This window comes from Rhea pennata, chromosome 3, assembly GCF_028389875.1.
Source record: "Rhea pennata isolate bPtePen1 chromosome 3, bPtePen1.pri, whole genome shotgun sequence".
NCBI lineage: Eukaryota > Metazoa > Chordata > Aves > Rheiformes > Rheidae > Rhea > Rhea pennata.
In genome coordinates this window covers 111,371,999-111,392,018 of record NC_084665.1, presented here as the reverse complement: position 1 = coordinate 111,392,018, position 20,020 = coordinate 111,371,999, and the positions used below count along the sequence as shown (strand labels likewise).

The window sequence follows — 20,020 nt, the reverse complement described above, 5'->3', positions numbered from 1 at the left end:
CTGTTTTAGTGAGTCCCACACTTTGCTGTGCTCTCCCCCTGTATTCATTCAGGTTAACGTCTAGGCCATTTTATTCCAAAGTCATTCTTGTCCTTCCTCTTTCCTTGCTGGCACAATGAAGGATCCGTTCTTCTTTTCCACATCTCTGCTTCGTCTTCTTTCTGTCATAGACCAGCCTTCCTCCAAACCCACAGACCTGAAGATCACCATGCCTGCTCATTCCTTCTCCACCTCGGATGGCTGCTGGAAAGAGTTTGAGCTGGGAAGAGCTGTCTTGAGGAAAGGAGGGGGCAGAGCTGAGCTCTCCCCTAGTCTCTATCCCAGCAGTGCTGGGTCTGTGAAAGTGGAGAGACCTCTGCTTGTTGACTCCTTGTTGTCTTTTCTTACCCCACAAGCTGGGGAAATGCTGCACAAAGTCAAACCCAGGTGACTTTCCCTCAAACAGTGTGCAAATCTGATAAAAAATCTGGGCCTTCTTTTGCCAAACTAACTAGCGCAGCAAGACACAGACCATTCAGAAAAAATAGACATAAAATGATTAAGGTCCCAAGAGCTAATTAGATTTATCTATATTGTCCCCACAAAACTCCCCCACCTATTTCACAAGCTTCCTCCCTTCTGAGGTTTTGTTTCCTCCTAGCACCAGAACTAAAAGCTTTTCCAAAACAATCTCCTACACAATGTCTTCTCTTCTTTAAATACCCTCATCCACAAAGCAATTCCTGGACAAGCACCACAGTCCATCTAGTTCAAAAGGCAATTGCCTATTTGGCATACCCCTGTTCTGTGTGAAGACTGCTAATATTTCAGCTTCTGGACACTGTAGTGAAGTTTAACAGAGTCTTCCATGTTAAATGAAAGATGATGGCTGTACTCAACCAGCTCAGTAGGTTTTACCCCAAGGTATAACAGGACTTTGCAGAATTTGCCAGCTCCGTGATAGGTGCAGAAGTAAAATGACCACTAGCTTTTCATTGCATTTCCCCTCCTTCACTATTTCCTACAGAGGGGCTAGAAACAATTTTCAACTATTCTAGAGAATACCTGCTGTTCAGAGGAGTACCTAAGAGCACAGTGCTGGGAGTGACAGCTTTCACCATTGAGTGTGGTCCCCAGCAAACACAGGTTGCCACATAATATATATAAAGGCCAGAACTGTGCTCTAGAATTGCTCCATTTTGCACCCTGCTCTCCCCAAATACCCTAAGCACTCATTGGACCTAAAGAATAAAGAATAAAATGCATATGCATTTGACTGGAGGTCAAACAGTCTGACAGACTTTAGATACAGTGAAAAAGAAAGGAAAATCCAAGCTTCAGGTCACTAGAAATGTCATTTTAACTTCTGTTTTAGAACCTACTTGAGTCCTGGTCTTTTTTTTTTTTTTTTTTCTTTATTTGTATACTAATATTCATGGATATTTTAATTGCTCTGTGCTTGACATTGTTCTCATTTACATTAAACACATGTAATGACTAGATATATTGCAACACAATGACCACAGGTGAGTTACTGCAATATATCAGAACCAAAGATCCGTATCATTTTCTGTACATACATTAGAATATACATTTTAACACATTTCAAAAAATCCAATTTATCAAATTAATTTTAAGTGAGACTAACAAAATACAAGAAAGAACAGAAATATTAGTTTAATATTTAAATGCTAACTTTAATGGAATATTGTTTGTTGTTTCCTTTTCCCCTTTGATGGAAAAAAGTCTCTAGCCTGAGGTAAAAAATCTTATTGTAAAGTATTATTAATTAATTGATTATACATTAATTATAATTATATGTTAATTTCATGTTTTTCATAGGATCCTGGAAACTAAGCATCATATCCATCCCAACTTCAGAATATAATAAAAGTCATTGTATTGTTGGTTATTGGAATTAAAAAAAACATAGAAATGCTACTTTTCAAGTATAGTTGAAAAATAGTTCCATGAGGAGACTCCATTACAGTAAAAATAAATAAAATAGAAAAATTAAGTTGATATTATGGAAGCTAGAACAAAATAAATTAGAAATAATTAATAAGCATAAATAATTCACAAATTACAGTGAAATGGCAATTTGACAGCCCCAGAATTTGTGTCAAAAATGTAGCATATTTACCTTGTATTTGAATTATACTTTATCATAGTAAAAGAAATTGCTAAAGAATAAACTGTGCAATGGTCACTACTTCACATTAAAGATGGTGATTTGTTTTGTTGCTGATTTCTGTTTTGTTGGATCTATGTTATTTCTTCATGACAGCGTGATGTGCACATGCACACATAGGGTAGACTTACTTAAACAATATAAGACATATGTAGGTCTCCCAGGGAAAACAAAACCCAACCCCCCACCTCCAAAACAGCTCTAAAACTCTTGCTTGAGTTTCTACTTTGTTCAGATAATTCTTCATGAATTTTAATGGTTATTTCAGTGATTCCAAGACATTTCTCCTTCTGAGCTCTGCTTAGTCTCAGTCCCAATCCCATATTCTGTAAACATCCAGAGAAACAAAATCCTCCTTCTGATACAATTTGCATCACCCTTGTCAACCAAAGAATTAAAGGCGAATCAAACGATGAACGTCCTCTATAATCTCAATCTCATTGTTAAGTATTCCCTAACAAGTTAAAAATTTACCTTGTTTAAATAGTCCATCATCCTGGAGGTGGCGTCTTGTACAGGATCCTAGCATCTTCTGAGAGAAAAAAACACCTCTTGTTCCTGGGCTTTCACTGTTTGGACTGGTGAAATAACTTTTTGCAGTATATAATTTCTGGAGAAGTGGGTAAAAAGACAAAAGTATAAGGGCCCTCTAGTATTACAATGCAATAAAAAATGGGTTACTAATGGTAGTAGATGACATGATTTACTAGAGATTGAAATATACCCCCTTTTTAGTGCATTTTACACAGAAGTTTCTTTAAGCAGAAATTCTGAGGTGCTGTATCTTCTAAAAGGGATACTTTTCTTTAAGACTTAAATGGTTCAGAGTGAGAAAATACACAAAAACCATATTTGCTTTCAAAAAAGAAAGTCTTTGCAGGGAAGTGAGGGTGAAATACTGATGGTGAAAAGGTGACATTTGATAATTTAATGGCCTTCATTGTGACGACTGTAGAGCTCTGAAGGGAGGGGACAAAGCAGTATATGCACTATGTTTCTGATCCACTTTTGTTTTGTGTCTTTCATTAGTTACTCCAGGATATTTTTAGCATTGGGTGCTTTGCAGACTGGAGATGGTAAGTCTGCCTTATCACTGGTTAATACCAACCCTCTAGGTACTTTTTGCCTGTTTAATTAGAAGGAGGATGAATCAGGATTTATGTATCATTCAATATTTTTTGATATTACAGTACCTATAATTTACTCTAATCTCTTTCTTTAGGAAAAGATATGGTTTTGATACTCACTTACCATCATACTCTAAATTAACTGTTCACAATCAGTGTTAGTTTGTTGAACATAAAAATTTTGAACTTTAATTTCTCTGTGGAAAAAAATGAAGAATTGATTTGACTTTTCTTTCAGTCTTCTGGTTTTAAAATGTTCATTTGTCACTAACAGTATAATACAACAATACTGGACCTGTAAACAATTTCTAAAGCATTATCTTTTTGTACAACTTGAAAATTTCAAGAGTTTAATTTTTTAAATATTATGACCTTGATTCTCATTTGAGATCTACTTGTTGCTGAAGCATGGAAACTGCCAGGCAATGAGGCAATTCTTTCTAATTCTTATGGTGCTACGTTCTGTCCATAAATTGCCAATTCTATAAATTGATAAGGTGTATACTTGTGGGCTCTGTACTCCCACTACATTGTGTGATCTTCTGGTGAGAGTAGGAAGACAGCTGCTGTAGGATCTGATTGGTCTGCATCTGATCTGATTGATAAGTTTTCCTTATTTTTTACAAATTTTCAGCAGATCAGTCTGGATGTTTAGAACCGAGCATTCCTTTATCCTTTCTTTCTAATACCTTATTCAACACGTCACTAGGAAATGGATACTGAGAAATCAAGGACACAACAAAATTTATGGAGTTTAAGCTGCACTAGTATTAAACTAGTTAGCACGTGTCCTGGGGCAGTAGGACATTCAGCCTTAGGTATGTGTCTAGTGGCTAGGCCTCTGCTGAGTACAGTGTTGTAGTCACTGCACTGCGAATAAGGACCACTAATCTAGATCTAGTTTGAGTCTGTCTCCACGAGCTGCAGTCATACCACTGACAACAACACAGTTATTACCTAAGTTGTGTATTTCCTATTCTTTTCCCTCTCCCTGTACATATAAACATGTGTTTCGGAAATGAGCATCTTTCTTACAAAGAAGCAAGAAACATTCTCTATAGAACAAGAATCTTATTGCCTGCAATTCCTCTCAGAATAACTTATTGGAAAAGGATGTGTGTGTCAAAAATATCCGTATAAACACTGTTATCTCTTGTGAAAGAGAAAAGTCTCAGAAGGCCCTTAGAACTAGAAAGAAATAATGCATCTATTTTCTTTTAATACTTTTTCTGCCCCTTTTCCCCGTGCAAAACTTTTTTTAAACAGTTTTGTTTTTAATGAAAATGTCCCTTCTGCAAGGCCCTTAACACATGTCCAGCTTAAGCACCTCAGTGGTTGATGTAGTCATTCAGAGCTGATTTGTTTAAAGTTAGAGATACTGTTTTTGAACTGGTGCCACTCTATTTATAAAGTAATGTGGAAAATGTCACAATAACCTTAAGGACACTTTTTCTCCCTCTCAAATATTTGTAAGATGATTAAGTAGGGCTTATTTTGTGAAACTGTTCAGAAGGTAATGTTTCATCTCAAAACTAACTTTTCAAGGCCTCTCTCTATTCTCTCACAGAAGGAGGTATATCTGCTTTCCCTTCATCTAGGCTGGAGAATATATGCACTTTCTTCCTTGAATATAAGCAAACAGGAAAACTGCAGAGAACTGCAAGTATTAAATTTCTAAAGTATCTTCTCCTACAAATAAAATGTAAAAACTGTCCCTGAAAGTTTGTGTGTGGAGAATTTTGCCTCAATGGATCTTATCTGCAGGTCAATCATACATGTCCATGGATTTCTGCCTAGAGCATTATACATTTGCATTTCATGTTAGTTTCACAGGATCAGACCATGAGGGAGAATTCAGTCTCTCCAGCTCTTTAAAGATGATAAAGAAGAGTTGTAGGAGGGGAGTTTTATGGGGTGTTTCTCTATTGAAGTCCTGCTGTTCTATAAAGCTGGCATTCTGCCCTTTAAAAGAAGATAAGCAGTGATGAACTTCTAGACTAGTTAGACATTTTTGCCAGGTAAATTATCATAGACACTTATTTTTACTAAAAACAACTCTGGCAAGTACTATCAGGAGCTTGTAGGTCAATTTTCCAAGGGAGAAGATCAGTGATGGAAGAGACTATGCAAGTATGAACTTGGCAATTTGATCTCACCGTGTTTATGTAGAAGGGGATTTATTTATATATGTATAAGTATCAGCCCAAGGGGAAAAAAAAAAAACAAAAAAAAACAAACAAGTCCCAAAGACCATTCAGTTCTATCATATTTTCTCTAGGACTCTTTTAGGAGTCTCAGGCCAGCATGCAATGCTGCTATAAAGATGGATTCTAATCAAAATCAAAAGGAAAAAAAAAAGTTTTTATCAAATAGCTCCTTCTGCCAAGGACTCCACCAAACACACATATCACCAGCTGGCACATTCCACTGCTGAACAGTCAATCATAAGGTAGGAAAAAAGAAAAAAATCCAACACAGAGGATCTTGGTGACATCTGCCAAATAAGCTTTTTCATAATTATTATTACTGTATTTTGTTAGTTATTTAGGATTATTTTTACTGGAATATCTGTAGAAGACTTCGTTGGGCTCAGACCCAAGTGTGTTGCATGCTAACTAATGCATAAAAAAGTTGAAGACTGCTTAAAGAGCTTCCTTGCTTGAATAAGTTGTTCCTGGGCTTTGGTTCGTATGGTACTGGTTGTACGTGATCTTGGTGTTCTTCCAGATCAATACACAAACATTTTGAATATGGCAGGAAAGGAAACAATAACGATATGCAATCATGATCTAAGCAAAAAAGACAAGTCAGTAAAGTGTTAGAAGGAAAGGAAAACGGAGAAGTAAAGTGAATTGCCCAATGTCATTGTGCCAGTCACAGCTAGAATTACAAAGACCTTTTCCTTGTATCCATCCAAAACATTGTCAGAGGGCAGATAAATCTAAAAGCTCCCATACTACTTCTCTATGTTCTTATACAAGTTTTGTTAAAGGTGCCTAGGCTATTCAGATGGTCATCTCCCATTGGTTTGTAAGCCTAATTAGTCGCTCAGTGGAAGACTCCATATAGTAATATGAATAAAACTGGTTGACTTCAGCCTTGAGCGAGGTGATATACAGACTTAGAACATTTGCATATGGATTTTTTTTTGTTTTTGCAAAGATGTAAGCATTCAGTGAATTGTAAAACAAATTTTATTTTTAACAAGACTGAAGTAAATGGTAGCAGCAGTTTTTCCTTGCTACTCTGCAGCTCTTCTTTATTCCAAGTTTCTAAAAATTTTCAAAGACAGATATTAGGTACTTCTACAGTTTCTTTGTTCTCTTATGAGAATATAATTATGGCACAATTTCTTCTCATTCAGATTTTAAATCTTGATTAGAGACATGCAATCTAGTCTTCAAATAAAATATATAATTTTGTGCATCACATTCATCTTTTTAAATTACAGCAAATTGTCCAATTTTTATTTTGTGGACTATGTAGTTACAGCAATCAGCCTACCTGCTCTTCACCTCAGTATATGCTGTAGTGCTCTAAGTAATGAATGTCATTTTAATCAAAAGCCTTGCAGAAATCTTCTGATCTGATACAGCACTTCAACTTAGAAATCATGTACCCTCAAGATAATAAGAATTCAGAAACCTTCTTTTAGGACTTCTATAAATCAGATTTTAGTTGAAAAAAAAAGCTTGATATATTATTTGGATAAAGAAAAAGCAAGAAAAGTTTATACTGGGTTCAAGTTGAGATTCTAGCTTCTATTTTTAATGCTAAGTGTACCCTCAAAAATACTAACGCTGCTGCTCTCCAGAAAAGAATGGAGATCAAAATTTAATATATACGTACAGCCATTTATTCCTGAGCTCCATAACTACATGGGAAGTTTGCATACAAATCAATGCACTTTAAAGAAAGAAGATAAAAATGAGATCAGAATTCATTAAGAACCATGGTTATGCGAGCTTTCTCAGAACTCAATTCTGAGTAATGCAGTGGAACAATCACCTTCCCTTCTCTCTGAACATCTGGGCATGGCTAGATGAGACTGTTTTGCTCAACATTTTCATTAAGCTTCACGTTTGCCCTACTAGCATACTATCAGTCTCTAGTCAGGTTAAAAAGGTATGTTTTAGATGCACAGATATAAGTCAATACCTTTTCAAAAACATAAAATTACTATATACAAATTAATAATGTAAGTATAGTATTGTAATCTTGCTTGATATGAGCTTAATCCAAAACTATTTTCTTAGAAACCAGTTCTGCATAGTAGAATATCAGAATTTGCTGGGTTGTGGTTTTGAGTATCCAAAACTATAATTACCTGCTGATTCAATGAAGAATTTCTTTAAATAGAATGGGAAGCTCCAAGAAAGTTAAAAAAAAAAAAAAAAAAAAAAAAAAAAGGATAAAGAGGATAAAGAGCTGTGAGACTGTTGCAGAATTCAGTTAAGTGAGGTCCCAGTCACATGATTAAAGTCATGATCTAGCAAATGCTGGGCCAATGTACAGAAGACAGTGAACCACTGGCATGGAAAATACCTCTGAAAACACTAGAGACTCCAAGCTGTGGATGGAAGTCACAAACTTTTTCAGCCATACAGTGTTGATATGTTTTCCACCTCTTCTTTTCTTTAAAATGTCTAAGAAGCTATACGTAACCCAGCATTTTAAAACAAATTGGAATTTGCAATATGGAGCACTCAGGACCATATTTTCTGCTGTCATGTTTCTATTGAAACCAGTCGAATTATACCAACAGATTCTGGCTCTGAAAGTCAGGAAATGCCAAAGTTAGGTTGAATGTAGGGCAATGTGACAGTATTTTTGCAATGCAGAAAGCACACTCGTTTTCATTCTCAAACAGCTTGAGTAAGCTGCACAGGAATTTGAAAGGGTTCAGTCAGCAGTATATCCAGCTTCCAAGATAGCCAGAGAATATCTCATGATAATGCAAAAGTCACCAGTGTGCCTGTTCTTAAGTGAGTATAACATTAAAGGATGAAAATAGATTTTTACTATCTAAGAAGGATGCACTGAGAAAATAATCTCTGGGTTTTCTACAGTAATATGCATACACACTCATCAATATTTGTATGCAACTAATTCATATTTCCATTTCATGAACTGGTGTTGCCTTTAAATCAGTAACCTTAAGTTCAGGGGCTTCCAGCTCTTTGGAAAGCAACATATTTTAGCAACATAAAAGATTTCTTCATAATAACAGCTTTTAAGAAAAAGGAAATGGTTAGAAAATTAAAAATCACTCAAGCAGATCTAGGATTTTGGGCAACATCCACTGGCATCTGTAAAAGTCACTACAAGCATTTCTTCCTCCTGTTGTTGATTGCTTCTTTGCTTGGTTGCTGATATTTGGAGATACTGTCTCCTTTTTCTGCCACATAATCATCCTTGAGTCAAAAAGCCATAAATGAAAGCCACTAGGGCCTTCTAAAGCAGTAAGGTTATTACTGTTGATGTATTTGTTCATTAGTGTATGTGATACTTTGTCATGAAGTATATCTACTCTGCTATGAAAAACCACAGCTGGACTCCTAGCTGAGGTGGATGAAAACAACAATTTTGATACCAAAACAATATAACTGTGGTGCTTCAGGCAGCATAAGCCTCCTGAACTTGTTCTGTTAAAGAGCTCGCAAAAATCTGGACGAGGTGGCCTAAAGTTAACTCACAGTGTCTGCCTAAGTCAGGATCCCATTTTTGGTCTACAGAAAGTCATATTTTCAAACAGAGACTCCTGATACACACTCTCTACATAGAGAAGGATGTTGTCTGCTCCACGGGATACATAGTCAAGCATAAGACAATGGAAGGACAAGGGTACAGAGAGCTGCAAGAGTGCAAAGAAGCTCTGAGGCAATGGGAGAAAACCTGTCTCCTAGCACAGAAGCTCTCTACTGAGATGTCTCCAGGTAATGGAGATTTCCTCTCCACCATAGCGTGTGTGAAGGAGAAAGCACTGATGCACATTTCTGAAAAGCTGAGATTGTGAATAGGGAATCAGGCCTCATCATTTGACTGGAGATGAAATCACCATCTTTCCATTTACTGAAGATGGTAAGTAGGGTAGATACCAAATGTGAGGGACACTGAAAGCTCAGACAGATGTCTGTGCTTTATGTGATAAAAGTGAGGTTGTTGGAGGCTTTACAGTTCGGCCAGGAATGTGTCTTTGTTCCATTTTAAGATGAGCTGTGCTTTGTATCTCCTGGAAAAAAAATCCAGGTCTCACACATCTATGATATCTCACATACTATGATATTCAGTTTATACTACCCTTCCTCATTCCAGCTGCTTTTATTCATTTCTTATGGTGGTTGGAAACTTTTTATAAAAGCTGGCTATCACAAAGAAAGTTAAAATTTGCCTGGAAAACACAATCCCCAAAATTTCAATTGCAAATAAAATGTCATCCTTCTAGCAATTAACTAAACAATTTCTATTGTGAATATAGGCAGAGAGCAGACTGTCAATTTTTAACAGCAATTTAAAGTATTTGGGGTAAAGCCAGGCGAGCTGCGCAGTGAAGAATCTTTTAGTATCACAGGTGAAACTCTTGTCCTCAGTGGAAATTCTCATGTGTAATGATGTGTCAAAACCTTCTTTATGATTCCTTCTCAGATTTTTTTTCCTCAGTCTAGTGTAAAATCGTTTTTCTTCATTCACAATCTTCCCTGCTGTTATCTTTTCATCTATTTGAGCCTAAGCATAATTAGAAGAATAGATCCATTCATGTCATTTAATAATATATGTAATTTAATTGCATTCCCACTTGAATTTCTTTTTATTTAGATTTTATATTTACAGCAGCTAGCAAGCAGTATCTGTTTCCTGTCTTTGTTCTATTGATACACAGACATCTATTGCCAACAGATACTATTATCTCTCTATAAAATAGTCTGTATAAGGAAGCAATAGCTAATTATAGTCATAAATGTATAGTTCTATTCAAAAGCACAATAACGTGGCATTTTCGTGTATGTTAAGTGGCCAGGAAAAAATCTTCCATTTTCTTCCAATATCCACTGCTTGACAATCCATATAATTAAGAGAAATTAGTATTAGTAATTACTAGTTAGCATATTGAAATTCACAAAACTCATATACTTAAATGTAAAACAAAAATGTATTTGTTGTCAACTGGGATTTTTCTGCTCCAAATAACAGTTTTACTGTCTCTGAAGACTGGAGCCAGGGAGCTCTTTCCAGTTGTATTTTTTCTTTCCAGACCAGTTGAGGCTCACTACCACACTTTGGCAGGAAATGGGCCCCCTTTCCCACATATACAAGTCCTTGCCCTAGTACCCTACTTAGTCTTACAGGATTCATTTGCAGGTTGGGCTCATAGTTTCTTGTTGCTCCTGAAGAAATTTGGTTTAGTATTTGTAACTAACTATAATTTTCATTCATTGTCCATACCAAATATTCTGAAAGGACTTTAATATTCCCAAAGGAAATGGTAGCAATAGTATAAATAGAAAAACATACATGCTTCTGAAGTCTTAACGGTCATGTATTTTCCTGTAACATTAAGACATTGGCTGCAATTTTAAGTCAGCAATCTAAGAGTATGATCTTGCTACAAAATTCCTTCAATTCAGAACATCTCAAGAAAAAGCTAGGATTTCCATTCCCACAAGATTTTCCTACAGGAAGGCTAGTAAGAGTTCTGCCTGCAAAACACTAAATAAAAGTTGGCACTATGTAGGTCATTGCTTGAGAGACTCTTAGGTAAAGTAGAAAACTGCGGGATTATTTATAGCACAAAATTCTTAATATCTAACATGTTAAAGGTTCTTCTATCTTGGGTTACTGTAAAGACAAAGGAGAATAACAGAGGGGTACATATTAAGGTTAAATTTAGCCTAACAAGGGGGATGTTCTTTGATTCTCTCCATAGTCAAAGGAGAAAGAAAAGCTACTGTTGAGGTGCTTCTGGACATAAATTTAACTTAATTGTTTGGAATCTCTCTTCAGAGAAGTCTTTCTCCATTCACAATACAGAAAGTGTTGGATGATCATCTTCCTATTTAAGGCATCTGTGCATAAACAAACTTACATGGTGAGAATGCCCGCAGTGTGCTCTACCTGTTCTTTTTCATGCGTTTTCATTTTTGTAAAAACATTCTCTTTGCTTAGATACTCTAAATTATGACTTGGGGGGGGGGGGAGAGGCAAAGACACTCAAGAACGCTTCTATTTTGAGTTTCACTACACATTGGAATTTGTATGTATGAATATTTTTGTTTTATTCTATTCTCATAAGCAATGACAGAGAATACCAGTGTAATAAGTGCAGTTCCTGATTCTGATCTGGTTGTCAGTGTTTAAAGACAGAAGAATTTTCTCCCCTAAATTTAATAAAGCTTCACTTGGCTGAGCCAATATTATCAAAAACAAATTAGTAGTCTGTCAAAATAATAGAGATAAAATCATTTCTTATCTTCTTCCAACGGACAAACCATATGGTCAAAAAGTCTTCTGTCAAGGTCTCTCCTAGTCATGTATGGTTAAATTGTCGAAATATCCAGTTTCGGATGTCTCCTAGGAATGGCTGATGAATTGTGACTTAATTGCTCATTTTACTCTTGAAGGATAGCACTAATAACTGCTTTTTAACATCATTTTATCATAATTCTATCACATTACCACATTCATCATGTTTTTTTTCAGAATTATTACATTTTTATCATAATTTTTCAGTCATAATTTTGCAAATGCAGTCAATGTCCTCAGGCCAAGTTCTTACTCCAGTAGTTCCCAGTTGTCTACATAGTACTTCGGTGTTACTCCATTTGGAAGCTTGGAACATGCTGAAGTCCTTCTGAACTGAGGCCAGAATCAAGTTAGACCAGTAGATGAACTTCAAAACTACATGCTTGACTTTTTTTCTGGAAGAAAGCAAAGTAGAAGGAGATGAAGTGGATATACTCCTGGGTTTTTTCTTGAGATGAATTTGAGTCTGGAAAGAGTTCACAGCTAGAGGAAAGAAAGCAGAAGGCCTTGCAATATCCTATCTTATTTAACAGAGCTGGCCAAAATGTGTTCCCAGCTATGGTATTATTTAAAGTATCTCAAAATTAGAGAAAAAAATGTAAAAAAATGAATAGTTGTCTAAAAAACTAAACTGGATCAAATTGAAAGTTTCATTGTCATAATTTCAAAAAATAAAATGTTCTTATTTTTTCATTTTATTAGAACAAAGATAAACCTAGCCACTAAGTCATTTTGAATTGAGAATTAGAAACTTTTCATATGAATATGTAGTACTTCAACAATTTACAAGCTTCATTTACAAAGTTTGGAATTGTGAGATTTACCAAAACCAGAAAATTTTACTTTCAAGCAGCTCACTAAAGTGAATTTCTCCAGCAGAAAAAAACATGTCAGCAAAAATTCCCAATTTCTTGGCCATGCCAGAAGGAGCCAATAACAGGAAACAAGTTATCAGACAATACAAATGCCCATCTCCTTGTGCATTTCCAGGGAAAATACGGAAACATCAGTGACACCATCCTGAGGCCTCAGTTGCCCTCAAGAGATTGTTTTGGGAAGACAAACTAGGAGGTAATAAGAGATCAAAAACTCTTCACAGCATTGGGGAACGATGTTGCACCAGCCCTTAAGGCTTCAGTATATGGCATGTAGTTGAACCAAGGACAAGCAAAACAGTGTAAAAGAGCTCCTTACTCCCTCGCTTCTCTGGTGTCGGCATCAACGCTGGTGGCACTATAGCTCAGGAAGCACAAGTCATAGAATGTTGACAGCCTCTTTTGCAAGTTTATGGGAGTGAGAAAGGACAGAATCACAGACTCACACAGAATCATGGAATGGTTGAGGTTGGAAGGGACCTCTGGAGATCATCTAGTCCAACTCCCCTGCTCAAGCAGGGTCACCTAGAGCACGTTGCATTTGGAAGACTTTTGAGTATCTCCAAGGATGGAAACTCCACAACCTCTCTGGACAACCTGTTCCAGGGCTCCGTCACTGTCACAGAAAAAAAGTTTTTCTCATATTCAAATGGAACTGCCTGTGTTTCAGTTTGTGCCCATTGCCTCTTGTCCTATTGCATGGCATCACTGAAAATAGCCTGGCCCCATTCTCTTCACGTTCTCCCTTAAGATGTTTGTATACATTGATAAGATCTTCTCTCTGTCTTCTCTTCTCAAGCACAGGCACAGTTCTCGCAGTCTTTCATCATGAGAGATACACCAGTTCCCTAACATCTTCATAGCCCTGTGCTGTGCTCTCCAGTAGCTCTATATTTCTCTTATACTGGGGAGCCCAGAACTGGATGCAGTACTCAAGATGTGGCCTCACCGGGGCGGAGCAGAGGGGCAGGATCACTTCCCCCGATCTGCTGGCAACACTCTTCCTAATGCACCCCAGGAGACCATTGGCCTTCTTGGCCACAAGGGCACATTGCTGGCTCATGGTCAACTTGTCATCCACCAGCACTCCCAGGTCCTTCTCTGCAGAGCTGCTCTCCAGAAGCTCACCCCCCAGCTTGTCCTGGTGCACAGGGTTATTCTTCCCTAGGTGCAGGACTCTGCACTTGCCCTTATTGAACATCAGGAGGTTCCTCTCTACCCAATTCTCCAGTCTGTCCAGGTATCTCTGAGTGGCAGCACAGCCTTCTGGTGTATCAGCCACTCCTCCCAACTTGGTATCATCAGCAAACTTTCTGAGGAGGCACTCTGTCCCTTCATTCAAGTCACTGATGAGCAAGTTGAACAAGACTGGACTGACCCTTGAGGAACTCCACTAGCTACAGGCCTCCAACTAGACTCCGCACCACTGATGACAACCCTCTGAGCTCTGCCCTTCAGCCAGTTCTCAATCCACATCACTGCCCACTCATCTAACTTGTACTTCCTGAGCATACGTAGGAGGATGCTATGGGAGACAGTCTCAAAAGCCTTGCTGAAGTCAAGGTACACAACGTCCACTGCTCTCCCTTCATCTACCTAGGAAGTCATTCCATCATAGAAGGCTATTATACAGGTTAATCATGATTTCCCCATAGTAAATCCATGGTGACTACTTCTGATCACCTTCTTATCCTTCACATACTTAGAGACGGCATCCAGGACGAGCTATTCCATCACCTTTCCAGGGATGGAGGTGATGCTGACTGGCCTGTAGTTTCCTGGGTCCTCCTTCTTGCCCTTTTTGAAGACTGGCATGACACTGGCTTTTTTCCAGTCCTCAGGCACCTCTCCTGTTCTCCGTGACCTTTCCAAGATGACGGAGGGTAGCCTAGCAATAACATCTTCCAGCTCCCTCAGCACTCATGGCATCTCATCAGGGCTCACGAATTTGTGGATGTTAAGTTTGCCTAAAGGATCTCTAACCTGATCCTCCTTGACCAAGGCAAAGTCTTTCTTTCTTTGGACTTTCTCTCTTGTCTCCAGGCTCTGGGATTCCTGAGGGCTAGCCTTAGCAGTAAAGACTGAAACAAAGAAGGTATTCAGTAATTCTTGCTTTGTCACCAGGGCATTCACCTCATTCAGCTGCAGGCCCACATTTTTCCAGTCTTCCTTTTACTACTGATGTATACTGATGTATATACATCAGGGAAGCTCCCCTCTACTAGGGAGCTAGTCTCTGCTGTCTCTTCAACTCCTTAGAGGAGGCCAGAATTTGCCCGCTATAATGCTGCATGCTGGACAATAAACCCTGTGCCTGTAAATGTGGCTTTCCCCATAATCTTTACACTCTCTCTACACTCGTGCTTGCTCCACTGAGAATCACCTCCATTTACTGTAGCAAGCACAGAGTAAATACATCTATAATTTCAATTCAATAAAAGAAATAAAGCACTCCAGGAAATGCATTTCCAGGATAACTGCATTTCTTCACCAGATTAAATCATTCTGACTTCAGGTTTAAACCTTACATGCTGGCACAACCTAAAATCCAAAGATGAAAGTTGCTCTGTAAGAGATAAATGTTATTCTTATTCTTATTGATTATACAATTATCCAGAAATACGGTACCACAAAGTCCTACAGCTTTAATTTATGTCACATTGGAGGTTTATTACTATTGCAGTCACTGTATCGTACAATCAGACTGACTAAGCATTTAATCAGAAAATGATATCTAGTTTCACAGCAGTGAAACTATCCAGCAGGGTAGGTTTGTGACTGTGACTGTATGTGTGAAAGTTTTCTCATTTGGCTTAAGGGGGCCAAATGTTGCTCTTGGATATGTGCATACTCCTTCTGCAAACGTCTGCATTTTTGCATATATCTAACATTTTTCTAAACAGGTTGATTCTCAAGGCCTAAAGACTTAAATTATTATGTTACATCATAAATACTTCTTTAAAAATACTAGCCTTATAAGCCTCAAAGCCACCCACCTCATGAGCTGTTGGAATAATAAGGGCTTTTGAAAAACAGAGGTGTAATTCGGAAGTTAAGTAGCTTGTTCAAGGTCTTACCAAACCTCAGATCAAAACCCACAGCTGATATTAGATTTTTTTTTATATATAGGGAGCCATTCTGAAATGACAAGGTCTGATTAACTCCCTACACAAATACTCATCTTTTAGAACAAACATAACTTCTTTGGATTTAGCTTAGTTTATTTTAGATTTATGTGCAAAAATACCCATGCTCTGAAATAAGTGCATTGATTCACAAAGTCACCAGAACAGCTACTCCACTTTAAACTACTCTGCCTTATTCTGAATTTATTTTTCTACATGCATAAACTGGTAATGAAATCAGTAGACTTGCACTGGATTTTGCTGGCTCTACAGGGGACCACATGGTCCCAGAATTAATCTGACTTAACTTCTTGCCCCTTCAAAACCTCCTGGCACTTGTTTTCGTAACCTCCTGCATTTCAAAATGAAATTTGGTGGTAGTTTGGCTTGCATAAATGAGCCTATTGACCATCTACAGTCGACCTACACATATATAGTATTCTCACTGCAGTTATGGATTAACAGTACACAAAATAAGAGGCTCCATGTACACAAGGGCTCAGATATATGCATAATGATGGCCCTACTACATCTGTGCTGAGCAGTTATCTGAGTGGTAAGTGTCGGGTATAGTAAATTCATTGCAGCTACTGCATAGATAACAGCCCTTCCAGGCCTGAAGTAATATAGCAGACCTGACCAGGCATCTGACACCTGACAGCTCCCAGACTAATGGCCAGAGAGGGAACCTATTCACAAAATGGTAGAGTTAATAGATCTCAGACTTCAGAGGAAGAAAATGTTCCTCTAAGACTTCTTAAAACTCACTTAAATATTAAGTTTAGGTGTCCTCTGTTATGTCTGAACTAATAATGTTTGAACATAGAGGAAGGCAAAGTATCTGCCTCACGAGACTAACAAGATAAAAAGAGAAAATGGGCAAACAGTAACAGACAGGGACATACAAGCAGGATTTTTAGTTGAATTTTTGATGACTTAGCCGTTGAATTTTACTTTTCTTGTGTTTAGTCTCATCTCATATGGATATCAAAGTAACTTGATCCTTTCATATTTATATGCTTTGAAGATTTACCTACTGTATCCATAGCAAAAGTATTGTGTTCATAATGGGAAGAATGTGTTCTGTTACAGTGAATAGGATGGGCAATTTAACCCCTGATAATTTTTGCCATACATTTGGTCAGGTACCATTGGGTTTGGATGCTTATCCCAAAAGATGATCTAGACCAGTCTGAATGAGGCACTGAAAGGATTTCCAAGCATCAAGGCGGTAATGCTGACAACACAGATTTTTGTTAGAAAGCAAAGATTCATCAAAACTCAATGTGCCATAGAAATTAACTATTTTCACTGGATTCCTAACTGTAACATCCAAATCTGATGCAAGCCACATTTCATTATGGGCCTCTTCTGATGCTGTGTGATGGGACCTGGGCACCCTATCATATGGGCTGTCTCTGGGTGGCTTCCGGAATGAGTGGTTCATGTAAAGAGTGGGCAGTCCTCTCCAGTAGCTCTATAGGTAAATTGCCTCAATGCAAAGGTAAAGTCCAGACTCTGCTATGAAGTAATCAGGCAAAATTACCTATTGCAAAACAACCCAGGGTTCTAGAAGCCTCAGAAACAAGTGCAGAAATAGAAGAATTGCATTCATTTTGCTTGTAACCCTTGGGAGCCAAATATATTAGATTTTTTTCCAAATTCCTCTCTGAAAGAAATCTTCAGCAATGGCTTCAAAAACATTTATCCTAAACTCCGTACAGAAGAAAAACTCCAGGTTCCTCCATCTCATAAATTACTTCCTTCAGATCCCAGGCCCATCTACCAATACTTTATGACCATACAGTGATATGGCTTGAGAAGTTTTGGAGACATAAGAACACACATTTGAAACAGAAAAGCAAATTGAAAATGAGGATCCATCCTCAAGCTCCACTACCTGAGTGGTGTAGTCTGAAGTTTGGAGAGGTAATCTCAGAGTAACACTGATGTGAAGCCATCAGCCCATAGCATTTACTAATGCAACCATGATGGGATAATTTTAGGCAGAAGGGAGCTACTGATGTGCTCTCTGTAATGGAACAATTCCATCAGTTCACCCTGGACAGAGAAGCACATGCAAGAACAAACATTAGACAGCATTAGGGAGGGGCCATTGCTGACTGCACCTGAACAACTTTGCATCTAGGCAGTGAAGTTCCAGCACTGTGAGATGAGGACAAGACAGTATCCAAGAAAGTCACTACCAATGATAAATATACTGAACAAGAGAAATGTGAAGTACATTGTAGCTGGCTCAGTAGAACAGAAACAGAGTTTATGGCACCATACCGCAGCATTGCTCATGGGTTGGCTTGAGGCAGTACAATACGAGAAAGATGAGCTGGGTTGCACCAAGATTTCCAAAAATGAGTATCCAGAGAGTTTACCCCTTGCATTTTCCTGTGTGCCATAGGATTTTATTTAAAGTTAGCCCAACAGATTAAAAAAAAAACTAAAAAGACTGTAAGATAATTATGTGTCATGTCATAGAAGGATCGATGGGTCAAAGAAGACATGGAATATATATACTACCAAATGATAAATATCAAGCTGAAAGCATAATTATAACAGTGAGAATAGATAAAGAGTACAGGAGTAGGTAACAAGGACACTGAACATCTTTTCACCCCATGGAGCAGGGATTTTTCAATTATTTCACACATGTATGGTAAGTTCTGCTGAGAAGACATGCTATTTCCTCATTTGAATAAGTTAAGCAATCAAATGTAAAAGTAGCTGGCATATTCTAGGTGAAAAGTTGTGCTTTGTCCCCATGTCACAGGGTGTTGGGGACCTGTGGGCCCCTCAGCCCTGCCTATTCCTGCCCCTTCCCTGGCCTCCCCCATCTCAGCTCAGCCGGGGGCCCACACCACCACCCGGCCCACGGTGCCATGATGCAGCAGAGCAGAGAGACCTTCCTGTCCCGGCATGGGACGGCATTGAGGCCTGGTGTGGGGCCTGCCCTGGTGCAGGCGGCCTCCCCACGGAGTAAGGCCTGGTGTGGGGCCCACTGTGGTACAGACGGCTCCCCACGGGATGAGGCTTTGAGTGGGGCCCATTGTGGTGCAGGCAGCCTCCCCATGGGGTGAGGCCTTGTGTGGGGCCTGCCGTGGTGCAGGCGGCCTCCCCATGGGGTGAGGCCTTGTGTGGGGCCTGCCGTGGTGCAGGCAGCCTCCCCACGGCATTGAGGCCTGGTGTGGGGCCCACTGTGGTATAGGCAGCCTCCCCATGGGGTGAGGCTTTGTGTGGGGCCTGCTGTGGTGCAGGTGGCCTCCCCATGGGTTGAGGCCTTGTGTGGGGCCTGCTGTGGTGCAGGCGGCCTCCCCACAGGGTGAGGCTTTGTGTGGGGCCTGCCGTGGTGCAGGCGGCCTCCCCATGGAGTGAGGCCTTGTGTGGGGCCCATTGTGGTGCAGGCGGCCTCCCCACAGGGTGAGGCTTTGTGTGGGGCCTGCTGTGGTGCAGGCAGCCTCCCCACGGGGTGAGGCCTTGTGTGGGGCCTGCTGTGGTGCAGGCGGCCTCCCTATGGGGTGAGGCTTTGTGTGGGGCCCATTGTGGTGCAGGCAGCCTCCCCATGGGGTGAGGCCTAGTGTGGGGCCTGCCGTGGCCCATAGGGCCTCCCCCGGCTGCACCATCCCTCGTGAGTGCCGCCAGCATGTGTTCTCACCAAAAAATGCATTACAGACACTCGAAGAAACCCAAACTGGGGGGAAATAATGAAAGATCAAAGGATTTGGTGGCTCATCTCTTCATCTTCCTACACGGAACAGAGGATGCTGTGTTTATTATAAAATAAAAGCACTCTTTACAATAAAATTTTAAAATATGACTGTAAATTTGGGTAAATGAAAGCAAGAGAAGTATAAATAAATGTTCCATAAAAGAATGAGCTGACTGTACACATTCTACAACAGGCTACAGCCACATGTTAGCATAGCCTTAAGCCATCCCTGCTGTTGTATAAGCAGAGAATATTTTTCAGGTAATCCTATAAAATGTAGTTACTATGCTTAGTTAAAAAAATGATGTATATTTTCTCTGAGATGTAGGAATAAACTGAAAAACAGCTATCATACAATTTTGTAAGTGTTTTTCTGTTTTAAAAATGCAAAAATACTTTTTGGAAAAAATATATATTTTTTAATTCCTCTATATACTTTATTCTCACTTGAATGAGAAAATACAAAGGCAACTAAGAGACCT

At 38.9% G+C, this 20,020-nt stretch overlaps 1 protein-coding gene across 1 annotated transcript; it reads right to left on the bottom strand.

Moving 5' to 3' along the window:
- Nucleotides 1-18,672: 18,672 nt before the first annotated feature.
- LOC134138920 (uncharacterized) lies at nucleotides 18,673-19,452 on the bottom strand. Its single transcript, XM_062573110.1, has one exon. It carries the CDS (start codon nucleotides 19,450-19,452, stop codon nucleotides 18,673-18,675), a length of 780 nt encoding a protein of 259 aa, XP_062429094.1.
- Between the last annotated feature and the right edge of the window lie 568 nt (nucleotides 19,453-20,020).

Coding starts and splice junctions, on each gene's coding strand:
- LOC134138920 (XM_062573110.1), bottom strand. CDS start 19,452: ATGGTGCAGCCGGGGGAGGCCCTATGGGCCACGGCAGGCCCCACACTA.